Consider the following 18,620-nt stretch of genomic DNA (forward strand, 5'->3'; position numbering starts at 1 on the left):
CCTCGCCCCCCGCTCTAGAACTGACCTCGAGCCCCCAGACTGCATCCCCGCAGAACGCGTCTTTAGGTCCCGGTCATGCCAAAGCACCAAGGACAACTGCGCGCGTCGACAAAATCCACAAACTTAAGGCTAATGGAAAACAAGGGATGGTTCCGACGACGCGACTACTCATCACCACACACGCATTAAGCTAACCGGTTCATTTTCTGGGGGAACTTCTCTGCCCTGGGGCCCCGGCGGGTCCGCGCGCTGAGGTCTGGCCAGGTTTGGGGCGGAGGGAAGACTCTGAGGCAGAAGGAGCAGAGGTGCCGATCTCCACGGCTCGGGGAGGCCCGGTCTCTGCGGGTTTTGTGCGGAGTCTCTTGGGCCCCAGCATGGGTGTCATATGCCGCTCGGTGACCTCCCCCCTAAATGTTCTGGAGAGTTCTATTCCTGGGGCAGGGGTGGAGCACGGAAGAAGGGGTGCTCTGGGCATGACCTCAAACTGCCCCCCTGCCCGCTGGTTCCAGGGGGGCCCGACCCTGCCCTGCGAGTGTGTGCACTGGCTGGGGCGAGGTGCTGGGGGAGGTGGGTCTGCAGAGGAGCAGGGCAGGAAAGCAGGTGATGGGAGCTAACGTTAGCTTAGACCCTGGCAAGACAGGAGAGCCATGGGGTGGGCCGGCGCGCGGGGTGCGGGGGCGCAGGTACCTTTATGCTTCTTGGTGGCGCCCGGCTCCGACACGCTCAGGGAGCTCTCAGACAGCTCGTCCCCATCAGGGTCCAGTGGGGCCTGGCTGCCCCACGCTGACGCCTGTGACTCCTTGTCCAAGTCCCAGGAGTCCAGCTCGCTCTCCTGGGGCTCCTGGGGCTCCGGGGCCAGCGGGGCCGAGGCCTCTTCCTCCTCGGGTGGTGCAGAGGCTGCAGCTGTGCCCAGAAGGGACGGGGTGTCCTCCTGGCGGGCGCTGTCCAGGGAGGCCGAGTAGTCCAGCATCATGGCAGCAGCATTGTCCTGAGATAGTGAGGTCTGTCCCAGGATGAGAGAAAAAAGTCAGCATGAGAGATGGTGGCAAGGACACGCGGGAGGAGGAGCGGGTGTGGAAAAGCCTGGAAGGCTCTGTGCCAACATCCTGACGATTCCAAAGCGTCGGAAGACGTCAGTTCACGGTTTTCCAAAGAGGCACAGCCGTTTCTCAAAGGGACTGACAGGCAGCCCGTACCGGTCTCCCCCATCACCCACCCTCAGGGCGGAGGGTCGGGGGCCCCCTCTCTGGCTGCCAGGGGCGCCTGAGTTCACAGGTGGAGGGGCAAGACACCCCCTCCCTGCAAACACCCTTCCCCAGCAGGGGCGCCCAGCAGGGAGGGCGAGACTTCCTTCTAAGTGGCGGATGGTGCACGGGCGGGTGGGCACGGGGGGACACAGAGAGGGCTACAGGTTCAGTTCACTTTTAACACTTTTTAACACTTTCCACAGCCCTTCCTACGGGAGTTTGCTTTCTGCAGGCGTGCGTGCTGTGGCCTAAAATCCTGCGTGTGACCTCTCTGTGCGGGTGCTACCCTTGGCCCGGCAGCCGGCTGGCTGGGGTGGGGGGGGTGGAAAGTGACCGCAAGGGGCCCCCACCCCGTTCCCAGGGGGGCCTGCTTCCTGCCAATGGCACTTGGCTGGCTGAGCGCCCACGGACTCAAGACGGGACGACCTGAGCACGCGGTAAACAGGCACCGCGGTGGGTTGGATGCATGAAATGAAAAGGTCCTCGGGTTCCTAGAGACTCCAAGATACAGCCCTAGAGAAGGCAGAGAGGACGCAGTCAGGGACCCCACCCCATGCCGTCGCCTCCCTGCTGGCCGCCGCTGGAAGTGCAGGGGCAGCACCTGGCCGCAGGTGCCTGGGAGGCCTGCCGGGACCAGAGCTGCGGCCACCGGGGCCCTGGCTACCATGGCAACACCGGCGCCGCGCCTCTGGCCCCTCCTGCCCCCCGTCCCCACCGAGGCATGAGCTACACGCTGCCCCCCTCCCACAGCCTGCCCTGCGTTGAGAAAGTCGTCACCTCCTCACCCCCCACAGCGACCAAATCCCTTGCTGGCATCCTCCTCATCCATTCTGAAATGGGAATCACACCAGTTAAGGGACCAGCGTGTGGCCCCTGGGCCCTAGGGGCCGGCCTCTCCGGCAGCCTGGCCTGCCTGCGCCCACCAAGGGCTCTGCACCCACATTGCAGAGCAAGAGAAGGGGACGTCTTAAAACAATCCACGCGTCACGTCTCTGACTGCAAGAGGCACAGGCCTCCACTGCAAGAACAACTAAAATGGTCTGGAAACACGTAGCGTGGAAAGGGAAAGCGCCCCACGGTCGACGTGCGAGAGGGTGGAGGTTCCGTCCCCCAATGGGAACCTTGCATCATGCCAGTCCCTCCCTTTGCACGGCCTCCCCCGTGTGATTTCCGCAGCCCCTCCACAGCCAGAGCACCCCGGCCAGAAGCCTGCAAGCGTCCTCCCGGACGGGGTGGGCCGCACAAACACAATGTCGTGGTGACCCGCGTGCCGGGCAGGCAAACGGCACCTGCCCTTTGCAGGGAGCTGTCAGGGCGTCACCAGGGCTCGGGAGGACCCGGCCCCCCGGGACGCAGGGCCATACCTTGGAGATCCCTGATATGATGATGGTGCTCTTCTTGCGCGGCGACTTGACCTTCAGCTTTGAGGACTCGCTGAGCTGGCGGATGGCGACTTCCGCCACGGGGTCCGAGCCATTGAGCACCAGCAGCTCTGCGGGGGGAAGGGGGCGCTGAGCTCGCCGCACACGCTGCACGCCCCCCCGCACCCCACCCCGGGGACCTCCAGGGCTGATGGGAACCATCCCCAGCCGGGGGTGGCCGCCCCAGGGCGGGGGGTGTGTGCAAATCTCTTCCGTCAAGGGCCAGAGAGCGAGTGGGTCAAGCTTCGTGGGCCTGCGGGACGAGGCTGGGCCCTGATGAGATGTGCGAACGGGAACAGGGCCAGCTCTGGCTCACAGACCACCCTCGGTCCGCCACTGCTTCTGGATGGTTCCATGCACTCACGGATGTATACCCGGGTTTCTGCACTTTCCTATATGCCGACATCTCCTTCGTTTCCATCTACCTCCATAGAGTTGATGACAAACAACGGAAGCAGGTAGGCCAACAAGCAAAAAGGCCCCTGACCTTCTACAAGAGTTCGAACTCCGGAGGGTAGTGAGGTTATTCCTTTTCCATCCCGACGGCGGCCCAACACGATGTGCTCAGAGGAGCCAGGTCACGAAGGCGGCTCCTTCCCATTGTCAGTGCCGCACAGCTGGCCAACCTCTCAGGGAGGCTCAACCCTCAGCAGGTGCCGTGCAAAGGGCCGCGGGCATACCGCAGCGTGCAGCCCTCCCCAGGCCCTAGGAGGCGGGTGCCCTGTTTATCCCCATCTGAGTCACGGGGAAGGTCAGGGGGCACAGCATGGCCAAGGTGCCGCACCGGGTCTGTGACCCCAAGCTGGCACCTGCAACATCACCGCAAGAGCTCCTGCCGAGGCACAGCCAAACCCTGATGCTTCAGTGGGGCAGGGGGTTAACAGGAGCGTCTCCCTTCTCGGTTTCAACGCCCGGGTGGCTCAGCGGTTAAGCACCTGCCTTCGGCTCAGTGCGTGATCCCAGGGTCCTGGGATCGAGTCCTGGATCAGGCTCCCCGCATGGAGCCTGCTTCTCCCTCTGCCTATGTCTCTGCCTCTCTCTCTCTGTCTCTCGTGAATAAATAAATAAATAAAATAAAAAGTAAAAAAATAAAGGGTGCAAGTGAAGGTGCCCCTGCAGTCCAAGGCCATGGGGCACCTGCCAGGGGCAGGTAAAGCGAGCAGGAACGCCAGCCAGAGGAGGGACACGACCTGCACCCAGGACGCTGCAGTTGAGGGAGCTCTGCGGTTTCCGGAGAACCCTGACCACTCACTCCCACGGGGAGAAGCAGTGTCGCCATCACCAGGCTGAGCGAGTACGAAGCCGTCCTAAGACAGCACCTGTCAAGTGACAGCTTCCGGCTCCCCGCTGCCCCCCCCACCCCACCATCCTCTCCTCCTGGTCCCGCCCTTGACACTGGCGAGATCAGAAATGGGGCTGAGGGGACAGGGAGAGGGTGAGCCCGAAAGGAGAAGCCACCCGCCCCTTCTGGCGGCAGGTCACACCCGAGCAAAGGGAGAAACGTAATCCCCAAATTTAGATTGTGCTCTGATTTAGGGAGGCAGGGACTCATCTCTCCAAAGACACGTGTTCCCTGGGAGCGACCGTAAAAATGGGAAATGTGCAAGCAGAGCTCTGGGGGAGACCTCGTGGGAGGCACGAACGAAGCCGCCTTTAGGATCACACCCCGGAGTCCTGCTTATTTATGATATTCATAGCACTGGTATATGGAGCAGGAGAAAAATCATGCCCCAATGTTTTATAACGTGGGGGGCACCTGGGTGGCTCAGCGGTTGAACATACACATTCGGCTCAGGGCATGACCCCGGGGGTCCGGGATCGAGTCCCGCATCAGGCTCCCCGCAGGGAGCCTGCTTCTCCCTCTGCCTGTGTGTCTGCCTCTCTCTCCGGGTCTCTCATGAATAAATAAATAAAATCTTTAAAAAAAGAAATTTCTTTTATAACCTGAGGTATAAACTGGGTTTTTATGTGTCTTTTGTGAAAGCATCTGCTAAAACTTACCACCACCCCTGGTCTCTGCCTGGCTCCCATTCCCCCTTTCTCCTTCTAGTTCTGCTCTCATTACTCAAAAAAGCTCCCCTCAAACTCCAAAAAGGAAATGCTGAACCCTGGGCAGCCGAGAAAGACGGGAGGAGAGCCCAGAAGGAGGGGAGCAGTGAGCATGCGCCCCGTTACCTGTGTCCGAAGACGAAAACGTCTTGCTGACGGGAGCGCCGTGGCAGGAGATGGCTTGGACAGAGATGTCCTTCTCGATGACCTTCACTTTGACAGGCGTCTTCAGGGGAGACTCTGCCGGGAGGAAATCCAGGTCATAATGGCCCCAAAACCCGCCTGAACCTACAGCTCCAGGGAAGGTGAAATCACACCTCTCACGCAACCCCATCTATGCAGCTGGAAAAGGCGAGGGCAAACCTTTGGATATCTCATCTTTTTGGGGGCTGGGGGTGGGGGCCAAGTACCCAGAAAGGATAATGGGAACCTGGGGTTAAGTAAAATTTCAGAAACATTTTAATTAGGCCAGAATTTCATTTTCTTCCGTTTTGTATTCAGGAACGGTGCCAGGCAATCTATTCTGGGAAGATAATACACGTATCTATCTATAAGCAGAAACATAATATAAATAAAATAGTAAGCCTACACTTATATGGAAGCTGTCTCTGGGGCAGAGGCTGGGGGGACAGGTAAGAATTCAGCTAGATCTAAAATGACTGCACATGGGGCGCCTGGGGGGCTCAGGGGTTGAGCATCTGCCTTTGGCTCAGAGCGTGACCCCGGGGTCCCGGGATCGAGTCCCCCATCGGGCTCCCTGCATGGAGCCTGCTTCTCCCTCTGCCTGTGTCTCTGCACCTCTCTGTCTCATGAATAAATAAATAAATTTTTTAAAAAAATTCATAAAAATAAAGAATAAAATGACTGCACGTCAAGCCTTCCTAAGAACCTGCACTGACCACTTACACGACATGGGTTGTCCCCACGTAAATGTAACAGGGTAGTTCATTTAACTAGATATTTTTCCTCTAGCATCTACATTTTTCAGCTTCAGCGCACACTACCGGGTTGAACCCTGCTTCGGCATGCCGTGTATTTATTCGACAGCATAGAAAGGTAACTGCCTAGAACACAAAAAGCTAAGAAGTTTTGCCCACTGCCCGGCTGTCTGTGCCACGAGACTGTCTGAACAACACTCACTACGGCATCCTGCTGTCTAGACAGGCAAGGTGCTCACGGGGCTGGGGGACTGGAGTCTGCAGGGGCTGCTCTCACCAGAGCTCAGCGGGGACGCCCTCCCCGCGTCGAAGCGAGGCTTGGTTTTCACGGCAGTGACAGTAGTGACCACAGTCCCACACGGCATCACCGTGCGGTCTTTTTCTACCTTTGCAGCGGGAGCAGGTGAAGGCGTCTGCCAGGATTTCACTTCGCCGGGTTCTACGTAAGAAAACTGCAGAGAAGGTACAGTTACGCACCTCGTACAGCGCATAGACCAAGCCCTGGGCACAGCACGCCGCCCTCCCCGGCCGTAACCTCTGCGTCAATCGGCATCCCTCGGTACGGTAACCATCTGGTAGTTAATCTGGGTTGGTTTCCCCAGAACCGAGGGGGGGTGACAAGACCCACGCTCAATCCCTGCCACTCTGCGCCCAGTGACAGGCCCAAAGGCTACAGCACCAAACGAAACCAAGTGGCCCTTCGTGGGTTAGGCCCACGTGACACAGCCGTTGTGGAAAGTTCTCCAAATGGCAGACCACTCAACACGACCATGGGCGGGACGTGTCCCATTCAGGTCTAGAAATGCACAGCACGACACAAGAGCTCCTCTTATGTGAGGAACTTTCTCGTTTGCTGCTGAAGCAAGAATCCAAAGTAACTGACAGATAAAGATGCTCCTTATCTCAAGTGCATCCAGCTGGAGCTTGGCCACGGGAGAGAAGGACGCCGTACCTCCGCAGTGACCGAACCCAACACCGAGCCGCCAAAGGAGGACCCGCCGGTCAGTGTAAAGCTCTGGGGCCCAGAGGGCTGCTTCTTGAATAAATCCAAAGGAATGGTCGTCATTGCCAAGAGAGCTAAAAAGATAGGAGACAAGTAAAGATACATTTCCATGGGGTTCCACGGGAGCAGGGGTCAGAGGGAGCCACCAACACAACCAGAACAACCTCCTAATGCACATCCTGTCTGCTTGAGCGTCCTCCAGCTTTGGGACATCTCAGAACACCATAGAGACAAAGAGAGGCTGTGGACACGGTCTAGACCAAGGGAGGCATAAGAGACAGGAGACTGAAGGTGGTACCTGATGCTGTGGGGGGAGAAAGTAACTGCTCTAAATAAAGGACACGGGGCCAACCCATGAAGAAGAACGCCGGGGGCAGGTTACAGAACGTGCATGTACATTCAGGAAGCAGACAGCTGGACTGTGGACATACCAGAGAATATCCTTATTCTTAGGAAATATGCACCTAAGAAAGGCAAGGTAAAGGGCCTGATACCCTCGGACATTCACAGGTTTACCCTCCAGCATGTGTGTGTGTGTGTGTGTGTGTGTGCACGCACTGGCATGTGTGCAGGTGCACATGCAGAGACCGAGCAAGCAAAATCAAGAGCAACCACTAAGTGCGAGCACAAACAATAAAGCAAATGGGGCAAACTGTCAAAACTGTGGGAGTCCAGGTAAAGGCGATATGGTTGTTCTTTGTTCTGTTTTTGTTTTTTTAATGTAAAATTTCATAGATCCCATCGGGTTGTATAGGAATGAGCCTCCAGAGGGGTGGTGCCTCAGAAACGGATTGGGACTTGCCTTCTTTCCAGGCAAACCCTGGGCCCACCCTGGGTTCAAACCACATGCCGTCTCCTGGAACGTGTCAGTTCTTATCTCAGTAACACCTCACTGACCTTATCCCGGGACAACGGAATCAAGAAAATTAGCTCAGAATTCTTGCTAATAAGGGGGCGCCTGGGTGGCTCAGTTGGTTAAGCAGCCAACTCTTGATTTCAGCTCAGGTCACGATCTCAGGGTCCTGAGGTTAGGCTCTGTGCTCAGCGGGGAGTCTGCTTAAGGATTCTCTCTCTCCCTCTCCTTCTGCCCCTTTCTCTCTCTCTCTCTCTAAATAAATAAATAAATCTTTAAAAACTTAAAATCTTAAAAAAAAAAAAAAGGAAGAAGAAGAAGAAGAAGAATTCTTGCAAATAAACAAGAAGCTTGAATTGCTTTTTCCTGGGTCTTTGTAATTTTAGGAGACAACCAAATGGCTTGGTCTCCCAGCAGGATAAGCCAGGTAAGGGGCCCCCTTCTCCCAATTTTGGTATTTTTATGGGCATTTTTTAAAACCTAATACATACTGAAACTCCTGACTTACACACACGCATATATACAGGTCCATGTTCACTTTTGTGATTTTACCTTTAACCATAGCTTTCTTGTCTCTAAAGCATGTGTCCAGTGTAAGCTGCTGTGGCTTATTTTACAAGGAAAAGCCAGTTGAAATCCATAGAGAGAAATAGCAGGATGGGGCGGTGGGGGGGGGGGGGTGCCAGGGGGACGGAGGGTGTGGGGAAGTCGGTGTTTCACGAGACCAGGGTCTCAGCGTGGCAAGAGGAAAAAGTCCTGGAGGTGGGTGGTGCTGATGGCTGCACACGGTGTGGATGTACTCAACGCCACTGAATTTTACACTTAGAAACGATTAAGATGGGAGCTTCTATGTTATACGCATTTTACCCCAATTAGGAACACAACAGAACGGGTCTATTAAGGCTAAGAAGGTCGAGAAGTACTTCTCTAAGCCAAGAACGGCTGAATAAAAAATTTTAGATATTTACTAAAAAAAAAAATAAGGCAAAACCCAGTTGTGTATATTCTTTTCCAAAATGTATCCCCTTGCTCATAACTGAAATGGACTTTCAAGCAAACATTGCCTCGGAAAGACCGGAGTGGTTTCAGGGAAGGGCTTCTCAGCTTCTCCAGGCCCCATCAGGGCGGCTGGATGACCCCTCCCCGAGAGCAGGGCCGCCCCCTCCGCACCTGCTCGACACCCACCTTCTGAGGATCGCTCATCCCCTGAAATCTGCAGGTGCAACTCCTTCGACTTGGCATTCAACTCACTGCGGAAAGGAAAAAAAGAGCTGTGAATCCTTGCAAATGCTGTATTATTTCTTAAAACAGTATTTTTTTTTCTCATTATAGAAAGAAACACAAATCACCGTCAGTGTAAAGAGGACCTGCCACTTCGCTATTCCCAGTTACTGTTAATCTCTGGTTACTGGTCTCCTAGAACTCTCTGCTCCTTTCTGACTGATGACAGAGAATGTTCTATCCAGGCACCCTCCAGTACGGTGGCCGCCAGCCCCAGATGGCTACTGGGAGCCCCAAACGAGGCCCGTGCTAACTGAGGGCCTGAAGTCAATTTTGTTTCGTTTTAATTAATTCAAATTTAAAGAGCCGCGTGTGGCTAGTACTTACTGTATCAAAGAGCGTAGCTCTGTAAGTTTTCTAAAACCAAAAAATAGAACAGGATATATACCTCTCTCCCCTTTTGTGGCCTTTTTTTTTTTTTTTTCCATGTAAGATATCCGACGTCTTTCCAGGTCAGAAGCTACAGAGCAACGCCACTTTGAATAGGCATCTAGTACTCTACTATCTGGCCTTGGGAGATCTTATTTATCCAAATCCTTAATTAACCAGGCCTTAAGGGCAGCCCGAGTGGTCCAGCGGTTTAGCGCCGCCTTCAGCCTAGGGCCTGATCCTGAAGACCTGGGATCGAGTCCCACATCGGGCTCCCCGCATGGAGCCTGCTTCTCCCTCTGCCTATGTCTCTGCCTTTCTCTCTCTCTCTGTCTCATGAATAAATAAATAAAAATCTTTTAAAAAATTTTAAAAAATAACCAGGCCTTAATAATGGCTTGATTGTTTATAACATTTCATAATCATAAACAAGCTATGGTAAACATCCTTGTACACACTGTGTGATTATTTCCTTAGGAAAACTATAAATGCCAGTCAAAAGGTATGTGCATTTAAGAGGTTGTTTTTTTTTTTTTTTTGGATACATAGTGAGGACTTCTAGAATGGTTATTCCCATTTACACTTCCCCCAGTCCATCCTCACTCGCCTATTCTTTACCAACCCATGAGGTGGAAAAAAAAAAAAAAAAAAAAAATATATATATATATATATATATATATATATATATATATATATATATATAAGCTCTTTGGTTTACATTTGTTTTTCTTTAACTATTTCTGAGATCAGGGCAGCCCCGGTGGTGCAGCGGTTTAACGCCGCCTGCAGCCCAGGGTGTGATCCTGGGGACCTGGGATCGAGTCCCAGGTCGGGCTCCCTGCATGGAGCCTGCTTCTCCCTCTGCCTGTGTCTCTGCCTCTCTCTCTGTCTCTCTGTCTCTCTCTCTCTCTCTGAATAAATAAATAAATCTTAAAAAAAAATTTTTTTTTCTGAGATCGAACAACTTCTCAGAAGTTTCTGGCTATCTACGATTCGTACTTTAATATATTTCTAGCTCAGACATCTTTTCCCAGTTTTCCAGGAGAGTGCTCCTATTTTCATTAATGATTCCTAAAAACCCTTTATTTTATACATGGGACACCTGCCGCCAGTACTTTTTCAAACTGTTTGTTGCTAGAGCATCAGAAAGCAACTGATTTCTGTATTTTTAGACTCAGCCACTTCACTGAAATATTATTTCTATGAGCTTCCTACTATTACTTCTATCCTACAGCCGTTTTTATTTCTGATCGTTCCAGCTGATTTTCTCGAGCAGTCTAGATAGGCAATAGTATCACCTCCAGGTAATAATTCGTTTTGCCTCTTCCTTTCCTGTATTTGTACACGACCTCCTTTTCTTATCCGAGTGCATTACCCTTACTTCTAGAACAAAACAGTGGGTATCTGTCTCTCGGCTTTCACAGGACGACTTCTGGTCTTTCTCATTTATATAGGACTTCCTTAAGCTTATTAAACAGGTGGCCATAAATCTTATTCTAATTAAGTTTTTAACATTAGGATCGCACAGGAAAGGTCACTGATGATCTTCTGGGCATGTTACCAAGCTAAGTTTGTTTTCTCCTTTGATCTAACAACACAATGAGCTCATGAGAGATCGTCGTGGGCTGTTAATAGATCCCATGAAGCCACCCGGACGTTCCGGAATGGACCTGGCTTCTGCACGTGCTGGCGGGAGGCTGCTCCCTACCCCATGACTTAGGGTTCCTACACCATTTCTTATCAACGGGCCCTACTCCTCCCTTTGCTCCCTGCTATGTTCTGGAAACCACCCAAAGTCTCCTCTGTTCCGCTCCAAGCGGCGTGTATTTCAGAAGCAAAGGGAGCCTGCCCAGAGCGCTCTCTGGTTGCAGCAGGACGCGGGCGAGGAGGGGACCCGTACCCAGGGCTGCCTTCAGAAAGAAATCCATACCCAACCTACAGCCACCTGGGATGTCTAAGACACCTTTTCAAAAAAGTTCTTAAAAAAATTTTTAAGCGTGGGGTATTAGCAGCGCTACACACGGATTTCACGATCTGGCCGCCGTGAGCAGGTGCGGCTGTGCGGACGCAAGCCCCTCAACCAGGCCGTACGCACAAGGTGAATTCTTCTTCCCAGGCGAGCTCGGTCGTGGTTTTCGCGAGGGCGCTGAACTTCTGAACGGGATCGTTCAGCCGGACCACACACTGTGGCCTAACGTTGCCTGCAATCACACAAAGGGGCATTCCTATTTAGAACTGCATTGCACGCAGACACGGTTTGCACCTAACAGGCCGACTTACATACCTGACGCCTCGGCTCCCCGCTTCCGAGGGGCTTTTCTCGATTTCATTGGCCACTGACAAACTCTCAAAACACTGCACTTGGGGTTTGAGGCTTCCTGTCCCCAACTGGATATCTACTGGCCCGGACGGTGGGCCCCAAGCGCCCCTGCTTCCTGACCGGATGGTGACACTTCCCAGGGGCAACTTTACTACAGCTGATGTGACCCCCCACTTTGGGACAAGACTACCTCCCTGCAAAAGGCCTCCGGGGTGACCCCTAAATTTGGGGATACCCTGCAGAGACCCCATCTCCCTACTCACGAAGGATGTGTTTTTATCCCTGACTCAGCTCAATCAGAGATTTAAGGATCTTTGATCCGGGTAATGGGACGTTTCACTAGTACCCGGTGGTTTCTGCTTCAAGGCAACGCTTGTCCCAGGGCAGAGAGCTGTGAACACAGCATGGAACCAGTAACCACCGCAGTCCCTGGCCCTCTCGTGCACCACGCAGTGTTGTTCCAAGCACATTATCTTACTGGTCTTCACAATCACCTCCGACGGGAGACACGGACCCCGACGTGGACCCGCTGGCAGAGAAGAGGAACAGGGACCCCCGCCTAGGCCGACAGCGTCCAGAGTCAGAGGTCCCCGCAGCGGTGAGCAGGGCAGGCCTCGCAGGGCCACAGCAAGGGCCCTTACCAAGCCAGTCGCCCACAGCTGGCGTCACACAGAGTCTCGGGTGTTACATGTGGACGGTCTGTGCTTTGGGCCCTCCTCGCAGATACGCAACCCTCAGCGTTCTCAGGCAATAAAGAATTCATTCCCATCCTCGGCAAAATGGAACCACGGTGGGAAGCTGGGTTCTGTTCCAGGCTGCTGTGCACTTGGGGTCTCAGCAGCCGTTCAGGACGCCGAGAGTATGACCGGTTCTGCGACACTTGTCCCTGCTCAGGTAACAGCCTCTCTGGCACGGATAAACAGCCCACGTGGCACTTCAGCTTCTATGAGAGGAGGAGGTACAGGCCCCTGGGGGGCTCAGCTGCTTGAACACCTGCCCTCGGCTCAGGTCATGACCCTGGGGTCCTGGGATTGAGCCCCACATAGGGGTCCCTGCTCAGCGGGGAGTCTGCTTCTCCCTCTCCCCCTCCTCCCTGCTCACGCTCACTTGCTCGCTCTCTATCTCTCAAATAAATAAATAAAATATTTTTTTAAAAAAAGAAAGAAGGTTCACATCACATATCAGTCAGGGATGCTTAATATGTATTTCCACGTTCGATAGTTTAAAAGAACAAAAAGGTGTTCTTCAGACGAAAGGAAAGGGCAAGGTCACAGGTGCATCCCTTCCCCCCCACCTCAGCCTTCATGCACGCAAAATTGGGACTGGTTTTTAATGGTCTTCTCGCGTTCCTATTACGGTTTTCAGGGGCTCTTTGCTCAAAGGCAGGGGTCACGCTGCAGACTCAAGTGAAGGATGCTGCAGGGAAGCCAGAGGCCACGGAGAACCCGCATGTCCCCCCATGCTCGCCTGGGCCCCCCACCCCCAACACACACACACCCAAGGGTGTCCCGCAGCCCCACCACCTGCCTGAAGCACCAGGATCGTTCAGCAGCGAGGCTCGGATGTTCTTCACCAATAATTTGAGTTCGTGAGCCCTTGGAGGTTTGGGAGGGCAGGATTCCTGAGGAGCAGATGAAGCGCGCTGTAGATGCTGCCGACGGAAAAACAAAAGGCAGTGACCAGGGGAGAAGAGGAGGGGTCTCCAGGAAATCCCGTTTGACCCCCTGCAGTCGGCTCCGTAACAGCTTTCCATTCCTATAGGAAGTGAGGGTCCCAATCCAGCATCACCTCTTCCCCTGCGTGGGAACCTTTTCTGTCCAAATAAACCAGGTTCAGCCAGAGGGCCCCCCAGAATCCGGTTGTGAGCGGAAACTGGAAGCAAGCTTGCCTTGGGGCCACACCCGACCCAGGCCAGGCGCTCAAGAGAAAGTGGGGTGCCCTCTCCAGGCTGCGGGCCCACTGCCCAGGGGCACCGAGCGGGACAGCAGCCCGACACGCACACGGCAAGGGCCGTCACGCATAGCGCCACCCAGGTGAGGACTGTCCGAGTCTCATCGGGGGGTCGGAGAGGCACTAAAGTGGTGACAGAGGTGGGTATGGCTGGGCCCAGTGTCCATCATCATGTCTTCAACGGGCATCAAGGCAATTCCAACAGAGAAAAGGCTCCTCTAACCCGGAGGACATCGCCTTAAACCTTCCCCAAACTAGCTTCCTCCCTCCCTTCACGCGGTGAGCGCTTTTTTACATTTTCTTTTTTTTTTTTTATATTTTCTTTATTTATTTGAGAGAGAGCGCACAAGCAGGGGGAGTGCTAGACGGAGAGGGAGGGGGAGAAGCAGTCTCCCCACTGAGCAAGGTGCCCGATGTGGGGCTCAAACCCAGGACCCCAGGATCACGACCTGAGCTGAAGGCAGACGCTTCGCAGTCTGAGCCACCCTGGCGCCCCGTGAGTGCTCTCTGGACGGGGCCCCAGGGTGCCCGGGTAGCTCAGTTGGTTAAGCATCTGACTCTTGGTTTCGGCTTCGGTCACAATCTCACATTTGTGGGATGGAGCCCCAGGTATGGCTTTGCACTCGCTTCGGATTCTCTCTCCCTCTCCCTCCTGCTCTCTTGCTCTCAATCTCTCGCTCTGTCAAATAAATAAATAAAATATTTTAAAAAGGTGGGGGGGTGGTGGTCCCTTAAGAACAAAGGTCTGGGAATCCTGGAAAGGCTTCTCGGAGACATCACAGGTCTCTACACAAACAGAGGCTTCCAGGAAGGGATCCTGGGTGCTGGGGAAGCTTGCCAACATCTCAAGGTCACTATTTAGAAAACACTACTGTGAACCAGGACTTTGCCAAGTGTGAGCTGCAAGAAGTAATTACAAAAGTCCTTAGGAGGGACGCCTGGGTGGCTCAGGGGTTGAGCGTCTGCCTTTGACTCAGGTCATGATCCCGGGGTCCTGGGATCGAGTCCCACATCGGGCTCCCTGCATGGAGCCTGCTTCTCCCTCTGCCTGCGTCTCTCATGAATAAATAAATAAAATCTTAAAAAAAAAAAAAAAAAGTCCTTATGATCCAAGTCCATGAGCACTGGGGCTAGAGCAATCACATGTCCGGAGTGGAAATGAAATATTTCAAATATCTATGTGTGATGGTTAATTTTATGGGTCAACATGACAGGGCCACGGGGTATGTGTTCAAACGTTGTTCTGGGTGTTTCTGTGAGGACATTTTTGCATAAGATTAATATTTAGATCAAAAGACCCAGTGAAAGAGATTGCCCTCCCTAATGTGGGTGGGCCTCATCCAATCAGTTGAAGGTCTGCTAGAACATAGGCTGACCTCCCCTGAAAAAAGGGGGTTCCTCAAGCCTGACCACTGGGGCTGGGATATCAGGGGTAGTTTTCCTGCCTTAAGACCTGAATGGAGACACCAGCTCTCCGTGGCTCTCAAGCCTCCTTGGCCTTCAGGCCGGTCCTGGGTCTCCTGCAGATCTGCAGCTTGCAGACTCACCCTGCAGATCCTGGGACTGGTCAGCCTCTGCGATCATGGGAGCCAACTCCTTATAATAAGCTTTTGTGTATATGAATAAACATACATTGTTTTTTAAAAAATTTTTAAACATACATTTTATATATAAATATATAATTAGGACACTTGGGTGGCTCAGTGGTTGGGCACCTGCCTTCGGCTCAGGTTGTGATCCCGGGATCCGAGATCGAGTCCTGCACCAGGCTCCCTGCAAAGAGCCTACTTCTCCCTCTGCCTATGTCTCTGCCTCTCTCTCTCTCAGTCTGTGTCTCTCATGAGCAAATAAATATATTTTCAAATATATATAATTAGCTCACACAGTTACAGAGGCTACTATATAACTAGGTATTTTATTTATTTATATATAATTATATTATATATTATATATTATTTATTAACTTATATATTATTAATTATTATATATTATTTATTATTGTCTATATATTATTATATATTATTTATATATATTTAATTATATATTATTATAAAATATATATATAAATATATAAATTTAATATATAATATTAAATTTAATATATAATAATAAATATATAAATATATATATATATATATATATATATATATATATATATATATATATAAATGCAAAGCCCCCTTGCTCTGCGGGCATGTTCTCATTGCTAATTGGGTCTCAGTCCTGGAAGGATGGAGATCTGAGACCACAGGCCCTGCGTGGACAGTGAAAAGTCAGGTTGTAGCTCCAGAAAAGCAGAGGGTCGGGGCTAATTAGGGTCGGACCGTGGGGAGCAGCCCACACACCTATTCCTTCCATCCCGCGGGGCTCTGGAATCTGGGGCCCTGAACTTGAAGCTGGTCCCTGACTCGGTGCCAGGCACTCTCGCTCTGCCACGGGGGATAGGGGACCACTAGAGAGGTGCGCAGATTCTCCCGGAGGGGACCCTGATCCCCAATGGGCCACAAGGCACCGCCCTCGGCGGTTTTACCTGAATTTCCCTGACGTCCACGGGCTTGGTGCTCAGGACCACCGACGGGGTTGCAGAAGTAACCAGGCGCTTCAGGATGTCCTTGAGGCTTTCGGACACCGCATCAGTCTCCGCCACCCGGTCCTGCCGAAAGAGGAGGAAGTCACCAAATCATTTCCTAACTGGGCGCCAGGTGGGCAGGGGACAGCTCCCCTCGCCACAGCCCCAAGACCCAGCCCGCCGGGTGCTGCCCGGGCTCCGTGGGGTCAGCTCTGGACCCGCACTGTCCTCGTCCTCGTTGGGGAGACAGGGCGCTCCCTGCCGATCGCAGAAGCCACTCACGCTCCTTATTTTTTAAAAAACGGTGACCTGGGGCAGTTCGGGTGGCTCAGCAGTTTGGCACCTGCCTTTGGCCCAGGGCACGATCCTGGAGACCCGGGATCGAATCCCACGTCGGGCTCCCTGCATGGAGCCTGCTTCTCCCTCTGCCTGTGTCTCTGCCTCTCTCTCTGTCTGTGTCTCTCATGAATAAATAAATAAAATCATTAAAAAATAAATAAATAAAAAATTAAAAACGGTGACCATAAAGGCTGGCACAATATAGAAACTTGTCGCTGTGTCTGTGTCGAGCCTTTCAGACAGATGTGCTTGTTCTTTCTTGCAGGACATCTGCCAGTTTTTTTTTTTTTTTGAAATGATAAAGTAGCCAAGTAAACAAAAGGGCCCAGTAGGAAAGATGAGCTTGTAGAGGAGCAAGGAGCAAAGCGCGATGATTTATATTGTATTAGATGGCAACGCCAGAAAGCTGTAACAATGAACATCCAACAGAAACGCCTTCCGGTGTTCCAGAATGTTCTCAGCACCACTATTCACAAGGCCCCAAATTGGAAAGTACCTAAGGATCCGTCAATAGCTAAACAAATACATAAACTGTGGTGCCATCACTCGGAGGGAAGCTGCACCCACTGGTATAAATGCCATCGCCGTGGGGCTCCCGCCATCCCCACCCCGCGCAGGGGGCTGCACGAAGCGACTTCCACCGGACCACCCGACTTGCAGGGCTGGAGGGATTTCAGGGACTGACCTGCCAGGCCCTATGACAGCAACCTCAATCCCACTGGGCCAATTAGTGAACATCTAGTCTCTGCGAGAAACTCAACAAATTATCAAATCATTACCAAATACTCCCATCACTCTTAGGATATGTCGGGGCCACGTCTGTGCAGTTACACGTAGTAATGAATTTAATCTTCGCAACCACCTTGAATATTATTATCCCCATGTTACCGATGAGGAAACTAATGCACAGAGACGTCAATTAAGACGTGTAGGGACGCCGGGGTGGCTCAGCGGTTGAGCCTCTGCCTTGGGCTCAGGTTGTGACCCCGGGGTCCTGGGATCGAGTCCCGCATCGGGCTCCCTGCATGGAGCCTGCTTCTCCCTCTGCCTGTGTCTCTGCCTCTCTTTCCATGTCTCTCATGAATAAATAAATAAAATCTTAAAAAAAAAAAAAAAAAGACATGTAGGGCCACACAGCTCACAGATGACAGAGCCAAGAGTCCAGCCCAGGCACGAAGACTCTGGGGTCTACACGTCTAACCACGGTGCTGTCATCTTTCTCTTCAACGGATCCTTGGTGGCTCTATCTTTCTTTCTTTTTTAACGGAGGTGAAGTTTACATAACATAAAATGAACCGTCTTTAGTAGACACTTCAGTGGCATTCAGCACGTCCGGAGTTGGGTAGCCACTAGCAAGTTGTGAAGGCTCACCCTCTCTCTCCCCCACCAGCACCCAGCCCCACTTGCCCCGATCGGCCCCAAATCGGATGATTTGCCTGTTGGGGACATCTCCCAGCTACAGGCTCCCCCATTACGTGTCCTGTGTCAGGCTCCTGTCACACGCATACCTTCCTTCATGCTGTAGAAAGTGTCGGGAGCCTCAGAAGTGTTGGAGCCTTATCCTTTTTTTTTTTTTAAGGGATGAAAAATATTCCATCACATGGATGGACCTTGTCTTGCTTATATATTCGGGTCTTTTTTTTTTTCTTTAACTCCCATAATCTCCTGTCCCCTTATAGAGGAGGAAAGCAAGGATGAAGAGGTGTGTTGAGGTGCTTGGAGTCAGAGTTCATCCCAGGATGGGCAGCTGGCTCGGGCCATCCCCCCACTCCACCCCTGGGGCCATCACATCCACAACGGGAGGGGAGGAGGGCTGGAGGCTCGGGTCCTGCACCCACAGGACCGGCTCCCAGGGGGGTGCAGCTTAACGCCGCACTTGGAAAGTCTCACTTTGCATTCACCTGAGGAGCACGGGACGGTCAGAGAAGCCGCAGGATGCTGGGGGGCAAGGTGCAAACAGCAGACACAGCATGCCACTGTTTGGGTGAGTATTGGGGGAGTAAGATCATTTTTGCAAAAACAAACCTGGATCAGGTGAACAGGAACTAATGAACAAAGCAATAGCATGCGGGGGGCAGGTGGGGTCCAAGGGACGAGCAAACACTGGACGTCTGGGTAGGATGTCTCATGGGATTGTGACTTCTGAACCATGTGTTGTACATGTTAAATATATATATATGTTTGTACATTTACAAAGATGAGGGACAAAACCCAAGCCGGACTGCCGGCAGGAGCAGCACCCTCAACTTCCGCCAAGCTGGTCACGTGGCCACACAAGGAC

The 18,620-nt window shown here is 52.5% G+C and overlaps 1 protein-coding gene across 2 annotated transcripts in view; it reads right to left on the reverse strand.

Moving 5' to 3' along the window:
- Window positions 1-18,620, reverse strand: part of C2CD2 (C2 calcium dependent domain containing 2) — a 57,024-nt gene that overhangs the window by 10,809 nt on the left and 27,595 nt on the right. For both annotated transcript variants that reach the window (XM_049104633.1, XM_049104632.1), the window contains 9 exons: window positions 15,962-16,084; window positions 13,009-13,132; window positions 11,257-11,362; window positions 8,697-8,761; window positions 6,608-6,732; window positions 5,933-6,107; window positions 4,844-4,957; window positions 2,612-2,739; window positions 688-1,003 (listed from right to left, as the gene is read on the reverse strand). In XM_049104633.1, coding sequence (XP_048960590.1) covers window positions 688-1,003; window positions 2,612-2,739; window positions 4,844-4,957; window positions 5,933-6,107; window positions 6,608-6,732; window positions 8,697-8,761; window positions 11,257-11,362; window positions 13,009-13,132; window positions 15,962-16,084 — 1,276 coding nt within the window. The remainder of the gene's footprint in view (window positions 1-687; window positions 1,004-2,611; window positions 2,740-4,843; window positions 4,958-5,932; window positions 6,108-6,607; window positions 6,733-8,696; window positions 8,762-11,256; window positions 11,363-13,008; window positions 13,133-15,961; window positions 16,085-18,620) is intronic.

Source organism: Canis lupus, chromosome 31 (assembly GCF_003254725.2).
Source record: "Canis lupus dingo isolate Sandy chromosome 31, ASM325472v2, whole genome shotgun sequence".
NCBI classification, from domain to species: domain Eukaryota; kingdom Metazoa; phylum Chordata; class Mammalia; order Carnivora; family Canidae; genus Canis; species Canis lupus.